We start from the raw sequence: 14,324 nt of genomic DNA on the forward strand, positions 1-14,324 counted from the left end.
TACAAATACAGGAAAGTTTATGAATGTGCAAAATAAATAACAGACAGCTTGCAGCTACAGTAGACTTCCCTTTTGAAAACACACTGGACACTTGGACACAATAAATAACAAAAAACAAAATTATAGCATCTCTGAATGAAAAATTAACTTAAAAATGTACATATAAAAAAATGTTCAGCTTTAGCGAAGATTCGAAGTAAATATTTGCTTTAAAAGCCTCACCATCTAAATCTTCTGTCTGTGTTTTTTTTTTTTCCTTTTTCAAAGCATTTTATAATTTAGTTCCAAGGTCTGTAGCCGTCCTGTTGAGGGACTGTGAGACCAGAGTTTGTTCTGAACGAATAATCATCGTCTTTTAAAGATACATCTTGCTTGTTGGAGCTGCTTTCGTGGATGCTGTAAAGAAGACTTTCATCCAAACTGTCTGAAGTTACGGAGGCATCACGGATGTCACACATCGGGCCTGCATCTGCTCGACCTGCTAGGTTACAAAAAAAAGAGGTGTCAAAAGCCGTCAATGGAAAACACCCTGCAGGGGAAACTGTCCAGCTGTCATATGATTTGATGACATGTCAAAGACTTAAGAAAAACACTGTAGGTTTAGAAATTAAATGTTCACCCAGTCTCTTTGAAATAACTCAGGTTCACACAATGAGTCAGAGTTGGGTGCTGAAGCAGCACTTGAGGGTCAATGAGTAGAGTGTTAGCCACTACATCACACATGTGAGATGTGAAAGGCACATAGATAGATAGATAGATAGACAGACAGCTGGGACGCCCCTGCACACTGTATTCAGGGGGAGCAGCCCTGGACAGTGCAATACCTCCCCCTGGACGCTAGATGGCTGCCCCCCTGGGCTGGTGTAGTGCCTTGGTTTCCCACAGGGCTCCCTGGGAACTGGAGTTGGGGGCAGCCCTGTTGGGTCACACAGGTACCACCAGGGGGTGCTGTGTTTAGGACTTCTGAGCCCGTGTGGGCAACAGCTTCATCACACCTGGAAATGCCGCCGGATCTTGGTGATCAAACACCTGGAGCACTTCCAGGTGACCTATAAAAGGGAGCCAGCAACCACCACTCATTGGCCAGAGTCGGGTGGAGGAGGACAAGGTTGTGAGGGAGGAGTGGTGGTGGTGCCAAGGAAGAGAAGAGTGTTTGTGCTGTACTGGTGTTTGGGACTGTGTTGTGGCTGAGGGGAGTACAGGGAAGACGTGCCCTCCAGCTGAAGAGTAATAAAAATCCTTTTATTTTACACATGCCTCCCGTGTCCAATCTGTGTCGGGTCAGGTGCTATATAGTGCCTTTCACAATAGATAGATAGATAGATAGATAGATAGATAGATAGATAGATAGATAGATAGATAGATAGATAGATAGATAGATAGATAGAATGGGAAACGCACTATATAATAGACACATAGATATGAAAGCCACTATATAATAAATACACAGACAGAGAGACGGACATTAAATCCTGCACTTAAATGGGAAGGCCCTTGTTTAAAGTCAGCAGCAACCACTACAGTTTGTCCTTTAGAACACAAAAACCAATGCCAACTATTCACAGTTATTCTACTTATTTCCAATGCCCTTGCTCAGGAAATGGCAGATTTGGAGAATCAATGAATATTTGGTGTTTATTTACACATAAATGGCACACACATACTCATATTATCTGTCAGTTTTTAAACCCATTTAACTCAATTCGGAGCCAAAACCTATCCTGACCTCGCCAGGCTAAGGCAGGACCCAACCCCAGACAATCACACCAGTCCATCACAGGCATACTTGCTAACACCCACAAGTGCCAACATTCATGAACACTACAGCAATTTAGAGTCACCACTTAACCTCACCTGCACAACTTTAGGATAGGAAAAGGAAGAAAGGAGGACCCGGAGGATTACCCATCCATCCAGGAAATCACGCAGGGTTCTGGCCGTAATACAAATCTGGAGCAGAATGTCCACAGTGCTAATCATTACACCACCATGTCATTATGCTGTATTGCTGTATATATTACATTTCAAACATACATATAAGTAAATATTATATATATATACTCCAATCACGGTTTTCTTATTATGATTCTGTACATTGGCATAGATTTGTATGCTTGTTTAAACCTTTTTCATTAATGGTTACTTCCCAATATGGGTTTTTGAGGAGCTGAAATCTGATGTTTGCATTTTACTTATTTTTTTAAATTATTATCAGTTATTATTAGAAATGATTTTGTACCATTTTCATTACCATTTTTTGTGGCTGGTTGCCATGTATGCAGTCCTGGATGTTACTTCTACAAGAATCAGTTAGTCCCTGTTTGTGCACGTGTTAGTGGTGCTATTAAGTTTCTGACTTTTGCTCTGATCTCTTTTACTACGATACTTGGTTTTAGATTTGGGTCATTTCTTCCCCTTTAAGTTTCTTCTCTTGGTCATCCCTTTGAATGTTGCAGCCCTTTCTACACAACGCTAACTAATCTTATCATGTCATATTATACACAGGCATGCGATTATTAAACTGTTATCAAAATTTTCATACAGTCCTGTAATTAGGTTCACTAATCATACTTAATGATGCTAAGATTTTCATTGTTTGTGACGAGGATGGACACAATTAGAAATGAGGACATTAGAGGGTCGGCTCAGGTTGGGAGACAAAGTCAGAGAGGTGAGATTGTGTTGGTTTGGACATGTGCAGAGGAGAGATGCTGAGAATATTGGGAAAAGGATGCTAAGGAAAAAGCTGCCAGGGAAGAGGAAAAGAGGAAGGCCTAAACAAAGGTTTATGGATGTGGTGAAAGAGGACATGCAGGTGATGGGTGTAACAGAACAAGATGCAGAGAACAGAAAGATGTGGAAGAGGATGATTCACTGTGGCAATGCCTAACAGGAGCAGCTGAAAGAAGAAGAAGAAGAAGAAGAAGAAGAAGAAGAAGAAGAAGAAGAATCATGGTGCATGTTAATCAGCACATCCAAGTAAAACCTCCCCTGTATTCTGTACCTGTGACCATAATGACCCCATAATGTCACATCAGACTCATTTAAATAATTATTGAATTATTTATTCATATACATCTGACAGTAGCTGTACAGTTTATTTTTCACCCTTTTCCAATTTTCAGATGCACACTTAAACATTACCCTTCTTATTTATAGTGTATGTATTTTAAACAATTATACTTTCACTAGTGGAACACGCAGATCTACAGTCCTAAGTATAAAATGCTAAGATATAAACAACTGAAAACTCTCTATGTGTATTTTTACAAACATAGGAGCTTACACTTGATCAGATCACATGAGCTGATTATAAATTCTGAACATGTATGTAGTATGCCTTACTGGATTATCAGTAGATGGGTTTGCAAAGATGGGTTTTACTTACAATAAACTTTTCTGTCCACCAGGTTGCTGCAACCTAATTTTTTTTTTTCAATTTCCAGAGCATACCTGGTTGTAATATTTCAATTTAGACCAAGGTCAAAGCAGTTAGCAAGTGATCTTGTGACAGACATGTGACAGAAGTGAAGACCTCAGCATTTTATATAAGTAGATTATCTGAAGTCCCATTCCAAACAGCCCTGCTCCATTCCTCTGGTTATATTTACAGATATGTAATATTTCTTATTAATTCCAGTTTTTTTCAAATTCCATCAAACCTCCCTTGAAAATTTTCTGCCTGAATGGACGGAGAGCTACAGGCGTATTTTCATGGACACTGAGCCGTGCCAGTCGAGGCGGTTCTGCCAACCCCTCAGCTAAAACACCATTGAAAACCAACTGGGCTTCAACATCCAGCAGGGCCGCGCTGGGATGTCACCTACTGTTCAGCTCTGTTTAATTCATTAAGGTGATGTATTTGGAACTGAAAGAAGTAAACATTTATTCTCCATCCTAACATTGCCCATATGACCACTCATCCTGATGTTAACACTTGGAGACGCTTTTCTCTTTTGCTGTTTTTTGCTCCGATCCCAACTCATATTTCCACTCTCTTAATCCACAAATGCTTTGTCTATCCAGCCACTGAATCTTAGAAATTCAAGATCAATTTCCTCAGGCCAATTTTGGGGCAAACTCTGGTGGGCCGTAAAGGTCCAACCCAGACAGAATGACAGCCTTTCACATCTCACATGGGGCTTTACAAAGTTGACTGGGGCCCTGTGTGTTTTCCCCATCAAAGAGACTCCCATACTGTGGAGTGACGTGAACGGGTGTCACCTGTGGACCACAGAGACGGGCAGAAGCTTCTCACCTGTGTGCAGTCGGCTGTGGTACTGGAGCTCCTGCAGCTCGCTGAAGGTCCTCCCGCACACTTCACACACGCACGGTTTGTCTTTGCAGTGGGTGCGCCGAACATGACTGTCATGGGCCGCATGTGATGCAAAGGCCTTCCCACAGTGCTTACATTTGAAAGGTTTTTCTCCCGAATGCTGGCGGATGTGCGTCCGTAAGATGCTTGATGCGGTGAAGGCCTGCAGCGCAAGAAAGGAGCAACAGTTAATTCAACACAAAGAGGCCAAACAGCAATAAATACAAACTGTAGACAAATAAGGAGGGCTCACTGAAGGCAGCCATTTTGAAATATCGTTGAACCTGTTGCAGTACAAATCATTGCACTAAAATCCACACCATATTCACCTGTCCACCTACTTTCCAGCCACACTCAAATAAATTTTAGGGTCACAGAGAACTGAGGTCTACCCTACGGTGCAAGGTGCAAGGTGGGAGCCCACCCTGGATGTTTTTGGTTTATTTGCAAAAAGTCTCCAAAGGATGAGTCTGTTAACAAGAATGAAGACCTTAAGAAAAAGAGAACCGTGACTTGGGTGTAAAAAAAGAGAAGTCTGGCATCTTGGTTGGCACCACATACAGTATGTGTGTTGATGGCATTTATTTTCAACATTTAAGAGAAATGGAGGACTGCTGCACATCCACATTTTAATAATCAAAAGACGAGCAACATACTGTAGGTCGGGGGGAAAAAAAAGCAGGATTGTGCCATTTTGCATTGAGCCCATCTTTAAGCAGGAATCCATGAAACAACTTCCTTCACTACCTGAGGAAAGAAGACACAGAGGGACTGGGCCAAGGAGAGAACCTCCAAAATGCTCTACCACTGGGTACGGGAAGGGGGCACCTGGGTGACAGAAGACATCGGGCAGCACATCTTACTGAACCGTAATGTAATCAAGCAAACGACTGACAGTTTGAGGAGAAGAAGCCATTCAGCTCTGACCATGAGATTGTCTTATCACAATGGGGACATGCTGAGCTGGACTGTTTGCATGTTGTTTTACTTCTTTTGATAAACTTCCACTGGCCATAAATTAAACGAAGGCAGTGGATGGATGGATTACACAACGCTGCAGGGTAGGGCTGACAAAGGTAGAGTGATTCATTTCAAAAGTATGCTTTATATTTCTGGAACTGCCTTTAGCTCCAATCCCCTTGCTATCTAGATGAGTCCATTAACAATGGCTGAGAAGGACGATGTTTATGATGGCTGATTTTGATTTAAAAGTCTTCTGAGTGATTCCAATGCCAAATTGTTAATATTTGTAAACTTAGTGCAGACAAATTTAAATATCATAGAAATAAAACGTCTTTGGCAGCTGTTAAAAAATATTTTTTATCCGCAAAGTGTGCACCAAACTACAATCCATGAATCTGCAGCTGTATCCTCGTCCAAGAATGACACCAAATCTAAAGTACTAACTACCACAATTAAAAAATGGGTGGCATAAGACTGCAGACCTCCAAGCAGAGGTACAGATAGAGGCTGAGAGACGGCACTCCGACAATGAGCTTGGACAGTTCTCACATGTTACCTTCACATATCAAGGACTCCTATGATAGGCACGTGACTGCACAGTCTGAGCAGCAGAGGAGCTGTAAGGCAGCAACATTCACTGGAGACTACTGGACAGCATGGAGCAAACAAGTTAAACATGCGATCAATTGAGGTGACATGAAAAGAAGTTGCATGACTGCATTTACATTTACTTTTATCTGATCAGAAGATGTTTTATCCAAATGAGGTCGACAAAACTGAATTAACACCAGTCTGGGGACTGTTGGGGAACAAGTGCTACAGAACAAAGGTGCAAAATCAATCACCACAAGTGAAGAGCGAAACAAAATACAAGTGAGTTACAAAACCTAACAGCTGACATGAGAGCAGAGGTGGTTCGACATTGTGGACTCAGAAGATGCCCAGCAGTGTTGTCCTATGGGGTTCATTACAAGTCTGTCAAGTAGAGGACCTCCGCTTACCTGTGGTTGGGCATCCTGCTGGTAGACGTGGCAAAGAACAAGAAAGGAGTGCATGTGCGTCTGAAGTGGACTTGGTATGCCCTGTGTACAATAGTGTGCACCACTAATTGAAAGACCCTCTCCTGTTGGCATTTGCTGAGTTTTGGAGAAGGAGGAGGTTGGGTTGCCGCACCCACGACACTACAAACCACCCCGACTGGGATTGGGACTCGAGTGTAGCCAAGCAACAGATAACTCCTCAGCACCACACCGAAACAGTGTGAGTTATGGGGTGTGAAAGATAAATTAAAGAGCTCTCCACAACAGCCCAACTCTGCTTGGAGAATGGCGTCCATATTTACCGAATTCTGACACCTGAATTGACTCTCAGTCAGGGATGTTTGGTCTGATTTTTTGTCTTTAAACAGCCTTTGGTTAACTAAAACCAAACTGTACACTAACAACTACTTAACTAATTACAGTTATTAGAAATCTTCCTATTTTTTATGCTAATCATTTTCAGCAAAAGATTGAATTAACGTTTGCTCTGAGAGTGTTGGTGTCCAGTGTAGGCCAATACCAGCAAGCCAGGCCACCTATGTGAGTCAACCTTATATACAAGTAAATTTCAGGACTCATCCTCTTTCACAAAATAACCAGGGTGAGTGGAGGAAGCGACACAGTGTGAACTTGACACGACATCATGGACACCAATTTAAAGCTTTTGTAGTGAACTTCAGGCTCTCCACGCTCACCTTATTGCAGTAGACACACTTGTAGGGCCGCTCGCCAGAGTGGACACGCATGTGTTTGTTCAGACTGGACGACTGGGAAAAACTTTTTCCACACACGTTGCACTGTGAAATAAATAAATCAATACATGAATAAATACAGTACTGAGGACAAAACAAGACAAGATAAGGTAAGATGAGACGAGACAAGACAAAGTCACTGAATGCTATCCAGTTCAGTGTTTTCTTAAAACTTATTATTACACAAGGCATGTAGCACTGGTAAGGTGCTGGACTTTAAAGTGCAGTCTCCTGCACCCTGGACCCTCTCGACATGTTTGTGCTCCCAAAGTAAACCTCTGTAAGTGTGTGGACACAACTGCAATGAATACTGATGTTGGAAGTTGTTGTGGATAAAGGAGTCAGCCAAAACCACAATAATGATTTCTTAAAACTGCTAATCATCAAGGCCAGATTAAGACCCCCATGGGCCCCCTCACCTCACCACCCCCCACCACACGTTATGAGCAACACATATATCAATAATAAAATCAGGCACTGGTGTTGATTAAAATCCAAAACTTTTGATCAGGTCAACTTCTCCTTCCATTTTTTGTTCCTCCGTGTGTTATGAATGAATGTAACCAACAAACATGACGTCTGCGGAAAAGCAACTTTCATCTGAGACAGAGCAGTTAACAAATGTCATTGGAACTTTTGTAAGGACTTCAGTCAAAACGTTGCTGTGTTAGACGGCGTTCGTGCTTGATCAAATAAAACGCCGGGTTGGGTGTTGTTTGGCCTCGCCGTCTGCCACCTTGCTGTTCTGGTTAGCTCGGGTTTATTAGCCTTATCAGTACTTACGGGTTGTTCAGATTAATAAAGTTCAGGTAAAATGGCGTCTTTTGCTTCAGTCTCATTATTTCTACCTTCTCCGCACCACTGGGGTCCCGCTTTGAATGACAATCCATTTCGTCTTTTTCTCTTTTGTGACACAGCAAGGCGAGCTCTTAACTGTGACCTCGGAGACACCCGCTCTGACTGCCTGATTTTTCTTTTACTCGCCTTTTATTTGGGTCTGAGTGGGTTTATACGAGTGAGGACCGACGCTGGTTACGGATAGGTGCTGGATTTCTGGTTGCCGCAGGCGCCTCTACTGTCGGTGAAAATGTGGAAGTATTCCTGTTATTGGCCCTTTTTTCCCTCGTATGCCTTTGCGCACAGGACCCCTGGTGCCCACCCAAGTCACCATGATGGTAAATTCGGCCATGCTAATCGAGTAACCAGGTAGAAGCCTGCGTGTAACAAATCTTTTCATATTTTTGCCACTTTAAATCCATGCAACAGGCGAAATAAATGAAGGGACCAATCCGTGCCAATATTCTGCGCCGAGGTGTCCAATGCTGTGCGAACCGAGAAGCCTTATGGTCGGCCGGATAGCAAAGTTACCACACCGAGAGACGCAGAGGATTTTTTTTTAAATCACATTTTTCTTACCTGTTGCAAGAATTTTCGAGAGCGATCGTAGCTGGGGGCAAAGACTACAAAAATCAGGCGAACTAACAAATGAAGGATTTGTCGAAGAGAGTGCAGAAGGATTTAAGAGTGTGGCTGCTGTGATTGAAGAGACTCTTGCTAGGCAGAAAGTTCAATCAAATAATAAAGTAAGAAAATGGTTCTCAGAAGCTAAAACAGTAACTCTTGATAAGCGCATTCACCCTTCTGGATGTTTTCTTTTCATTTAAGATCTATAGATTACTTAAAAGCTTTTAAATAAAATATAAGACCTAAACGTGATGGTTGTGTTCTAATAAATGACAATTGATGTTCATAGTTATTATACATAATTTGAACTCGTAACGCTTAATTGAACAAAATCACACGAGCATGCAATAAATTTCAATAAAAATCCACTTCATGAACTCACTGTAAAATTAGCTAATTAAAACCTATGTTAGAGGTGAGTTGTGGTTATCCTAAAAAACATAAAAACACCAAAATACGCCCACTTACGGCCAGTCATTACTGTAGGTAGCTTATTTTAGCAATCGCAGTTTTTTTAATACTGTACTTTAATATGTTGTAAACTAATATCAAAGTTCACAACTTCGGGATTCTTCTTCTGAACCACCACGTGTAATGGAGTTTGGCGAGCAGGACTCGGCACTGGGCTGACTGACACCGTGAGATGGCTCCGGCTACAGACCTCCACTAGGGACCCCGCACATCGAGCCGGCTGGCTTACCTTGTGTGGCCGGTGCTTCTCGTGGACGTGCAGAATGTGGATGCGCAGGCGGTCGCGCTTCTCGAAGGAGCGCGAGCACAGGTGGCAGGGGAACTTTCGGTCTCCTTGGTCCACGCAGCGCGTGTACTTGAGGTGCTTGTCCCGGTAGTACTTGTACGCAAACACCTTACCACAGCGTTCGCACTTGAACCCTTCTGCCGATTCTAGAGGAGGGAAGAAAAAGAAGAAAGACATGAGAATACGGAAAACAAATTAGCACTGCGCTGCCCAAAGCAGAATTGTAACATTTTAATTCTGTTTTTCAAAAATAAAATACATTTAATTGTATAGGTCAGATTGCATAATTTACATCCTCTACATTAAAACTGTACATTTTATTCCCGGGATCGTGATTTTTGTTAGCCTCGACACTCTTAAAATTAACGGCGCCTTAGTGGGATGTGTGCTTCCACATTTTACTGTTCTTTTTATTCTTGGAAGGGTTCTCCGGGTACGGAACCGGTTTAATGTACTCTAAAAAATATTCCTACTACAGTATGTGGACAAAAGAAATCCTTAATGTTTAGTAGGCTACATAGGCACAGTACTGACAGACGAGGAAGACTGAACTCAGACCATGTTATTGTATGCAGCAGAGATTCTTTTTAAAAACAGGAAACCATTTTATATTTCGGAAATTTGCTATCGTCTGTTCGTGGCTATATATGGAGCCCAAGGGTTCGAAATTAACATCATTTCTACTTGTATTGCGCTTATAACAAACAGATGAGGTGTACATAAGCACACATCGCTCAGAGTAACTTTTTTTTTTGCATCTTTTTTTATTTTTTTACGTGTTTAAGATCGACTAGAACTATCGACCCAATATTCAGCTCCAGCCCGAAAGTCTTCTTTTTCTCCAAACTTTGTTTTTTAAATCCATACATTCATTTTCCGAATATTCTTCTTTTTGTTACGGAGTCGGGGCCGATCCCTACAGCATACATCGTAATAATGGCAGCTACCCGAACGGGATGCCAGTCCACCGAAGGGCATATTCGGCAGGCACTGTGGCGTAGTGGCTAAGGCTTTGGACTTCAGAGCCAGTGGTGTGGGTTCAAATACTAGTAATGGCATTGTGTGACCCTGAGTAAGGCATTCCATATGCCTGGAAAAACGTAAAGAATTATATCTCAAATGTTGACAGCCGACAAATAATCATTAATAAACCGATCAGATTTAACGAAATTTAACCAGTCATACACACCCGGGATTACTCGGATGAAACCCACCCGAAAGGCTGGTGCACTGAACCCCAGGCCATTGATCTTGGCAGCAATACAGCCGAACACTGCGCCACCAGCACTCACGAGGTACAATTCAATACAAGATGCTCGCGGCCCTCCTTTGGTACTTTGCCCCACTTATTTAGTTCTCTTTGTGGCTTTTGTTGTTCACAACTATCTGGGGGACTTGCGCTATATTGGGAGTTTCTCTATAAAACCTCTCTTAACTGTAACATTATAAAATGATTAAAAATAAAGCTTCGTCACAAAACACGAATATGATCATTAAAAATGGAGCTAAAAGGGTACTGCTACTATACCAAGAAGTGGGACTGTGTGAACGCGACATCAACTGTGCCTCGTGATAGCAAATTATTAATTAGAAATGCTTCATATTAAAAACTTGCTCTTTAGTAGTGCGACTTAACACGTGCAATACTTTAAAATTATAAAAGAGTCCGTACATTCCTCAGGTAATTCGGGCCACACAAAAAGAAAATATTCGGATGTTGCTGCCGGTGCTCACACGCCTCAAATCGAAGTGACACTTAAATGGCGGACCGCGGAATGCCATCTTCATATTGCAATGACATTTTTACACCCGTCTCTTACAACCCCGCAAAAAGGTACAGTTGTATAAAACTTTCCAAGTTAAGCATAACCTTCAGGCCGGCTGTGTGAGCTCTTGCCGTCGGCCACGTCCTTTAACGTGAGGGGGATTCCCAGAAACTGCAGGTAACAGTCGCCGTACCAGACCAGCAGCTCTTGCTTCGGCCCGATCTCTTTGCACGTCTCGTAGTAGATGTGGCCCTGGCTTTGCACCGCCGTCAGGTTCTGCTCTTCAGGGAAGCGGGCACACTTCACTATGGACATCCAGCTGCCGCTCGCCCCCCTGCCATCGATGAAGTGGCTCAGGCGGCCGTTTTCGAAAATCTGGAAGAAGAAGTCGACGCACACAAGAGAAGACAACGAAAGGTAAAATTAGTGGGTGACCAAAAAAAAATGAACCTCGTGGAAAACTCGTCCAAAAACGACACTGACCGTTAGAGTTAGGGTTAAGAATTCATGCCACAAAACGTGCAGCTCACTTCCAGACAAAAGTCTCACAACAAAAAGCATTTCATTAATCTATGTTTGTTAATATACTGTTGTGTACATAATACAGTATTCAAATTGGAATTGCTTAAATATGAGAAATATTTGGAATAGTACTGGTATGTTATTCAATTTAGAAAGCAAGTAATTATTTAATTTGGAAATTCTATAAACAATTGTCAGGCAAACTGCGAAACACTTCAACAGCTTTTATTTCTCAATGTGTAACTGTACAGCAAGTAGCAAATATAAATAAAGACCTGGTAATTATCCTGCGTATTTACTCCAGCGTTGCTTCCTAAAATAATGTTTTTGGTCCAATAATAATGAATAATCACGGATAAGTAATAATAATAATAACACTGCAAATTGACTGAATAAGTGAATTGAAGGCAGCACCTTCAATAAACAATGTGCCATATAAAAATTTTAAAAACAGTATCTTAAAATTTCCCTTTTGTCGGTCGCTTTGTTATGGTGGAATTATAAACTCAAATAACAGGACAAAACAGAGTGGGGGTTAAATTTACTTTCCAAAAGTTACCACGGGGTAAAGGATGTGAAAATGGTTGGAAACCCTCGCAAGCGAACCCATTTCGGCAACGCTCCAATAATAATAATAATAATAATAATCCCGTTGGGCCTTATTTTCATTCCAACCAAATTCGTGCGAGAGGCCAGTTAAATGGTTTATCTCCGCTCTCTGTGTACAACTGAGAAAATCGACGATTGGTGTTTGTGTATGAAATGTACAACGTTGCCTTATTTTTTGGTCCAGAGGAGATCGTTTGGTGTGCACCATTTTCCTGTTATTTGTGCATAATTCTTAGGTTGTGTTTTATCACCATACACTTATCCATGTAACGTTCACACCCCACCCCTCTTTTCTAGAGGTTTTAAATGGTAGCCGTGTTGGAAAAGTAATTTCATGCCACTTGCCTTCACCGTGATTGCTAAAATATGATAAAATATTTGTAAGATTAAGTTACGTCTTGAACACTAACAGCTGCAAAAGCAATACATACGTTGGCGATGTTATCAGAGAAATAAAATGCACAGTCAGAGAATATTTGAGGTTACAGTATATGATGATTCAAAACATTAAATGCTCTATGCTCTGTGAACAGAAACAATGAGCTCCGAATTAAGAAATCGGTTGGCAACAGCAGACAGAGATCTAGAATTTTAAAACTTTCACACTATAGGGGTCGTCATTGTTTTGGAAGGGCCCATCAAGCTCTCCGCAAAGCCCCCAAATGCAGTGCCCGTTTACCCCCCTTCAGTACTACGTACTTCCCACATCAGCGTGTTGTCGTCGTATGTTTTGATTTCGCTCGTGTTGACCACCTTGCCCTGAAAGGGCCCGTAGCGCACCCCTTTTGGGATAACCCCGTTAATAGAGAAAATGCCGTATTGGACCACCCCTCCATACACGGTCTGTAGCACCGACAAGCCTGTAGAGAAAGAGAAAATACGAAAGAAAAAAGTTAACATAGAGCACATAGGACATCATAAGCGGGCCAAAGTAACGGTAAGTAACGAAAGAGCAGCTACCTTCAGGCAGATCAAGCGCGTCGCCATCCACATGGAGCTGCGAGTCGGCAACTGCGAAAGAAATTGGAATCAGTCGTTCGAACCTTTGAAGTAGCCATTCGTGTAATGATGTGCATTATTAAAAGATAATGCAGAAATCACGGGGGCGACCCACTGGAAACACACCGTTTGCGCAGCTTCAGACTGTTGCTTTTTAACTCATTTCAATATGACAGGTGCGAGACGTAACATTGGGATTTTTATGAATATAAATGTCATGTAAACTGTATAGTCACCCCCAGCCCTTGCTCACCTGTCCCATCCACGATTCTCAGGCCCGAAATGGCGTGTCCAAAGGGTTGCTCGTCGCTCGCCTTGGTGTAGCCGTACAGGACGGCGTGGAGGTCTTCTTCGCTGAAGCTGTACGGCCGACCTTTGCTGGACACTGGACTCGCTTCTTGCAGAGATCGCTCCTTCTCTTTGGCGTTAAAAGACGAAGCCACCGGTGAGAATTTGTCACTTTTCGGGCTCCTGGCCCTTTCCTGCCGGGAAGCCCAGAGTCGTTCGGCGGATGCCGACAGCCTTCCATTTTCGAGCTTGGGGTGTATGTGTGGGGTCGGTAAAAGGCTGCACATCTGCTGGTGGAAGGCTGGCACGGGGTGCGGGTTAAGGAAAGACGGTGGGCCGTTGAAGCAGAGAGGCATGACAGCGCTGGGGTCCGAGACGAGCCTCCCCAAAGACTTGAGCGGACTGAAGATGGCCGGAGGGTTTCTGAACACCTCCATGTACGGGGGGTCGGGCTTCCCTGCAGGACAGTAGCCGTATAGTAATCTTTCCGGGCTGCTCTTCATGAGCTCTAAGTGAGACGGAGTTTTTTCTTTCAAAGTGGAGCCCCTCGACAGCGATAAGGACATGTCGAGTCCGAGCGGTCCGAGTGACAGACTTCAGCTCCCGTTGTGTCTGAAAATCAAACAGAGCGGCATAGGTGAGGCGGCATGGAGGAAGTTGCTTTTTTGTCAGAAACAATTGTTTTACAGTAAACGGACTGTTAAATGATAAGACTATAAAATAATAAAGAAAAACTTTTAACACTTTTGCTTTTTGACATAAACGCTTTCACTTTACATTTCCACGACATGCGCTCCATGTACATTTTAGTTATTAATGTAATATTCATATTTAGAATATTACATGCAA

At 42.5% G+C, this 14,324-nt stretch overlaps 1 protein-coding gene across 1 annotated transcript; it reads right to left on the reverse strand.

The window, feature by feature from the left end:
• Nucleotides 1-278: 278 nt before the first annotated feature.
• prdm14 (PR domain containing 14) lies at nucleotides 279-13,924 on the reverse strand. The gene is made up of 8 exons (XM_039754089.1): nucleotides 13,441-13,924; nucleotides 13,149-13,199; nucleotides 12,888-13,048; nucleotides 11,162-11,432; nucleotides 9,235-9,437; nucleotides 7,014-7,115; nucleotides 4,259-4,478; nucleotides 279-481 (listed from the first exon to the last, which is right to left on the reverse strand). The coding sequence occupies exons 1-8, from the start codon at nucleotides 13,910-13,912 to the stop codon at nucleotides 279-281; spliced, it is 1,683 nt and encodes a 560-aa protein (XP_039610023.1). The 5' UTR covers nucleotides 13,913-13,924.
• Between the last annotated feature and the right edge of the window lie 400 nt (nucleotides 13,925-14,324).

Source organism: Polypterus senegalus, chromosome 5 (genome assembly GCF_016835505.1).
Source record: "Polypterus senegalus isolate Bchr_013 chromosome 5, ASM1683550v1, whole genome shotgun sequence".
Lineage (NCBI taxonomy): Eukaryota > Metazoa > Chordata > Cladistia > Polypteriformes > Polypteridae > Polypterus > Polypterus senegalus.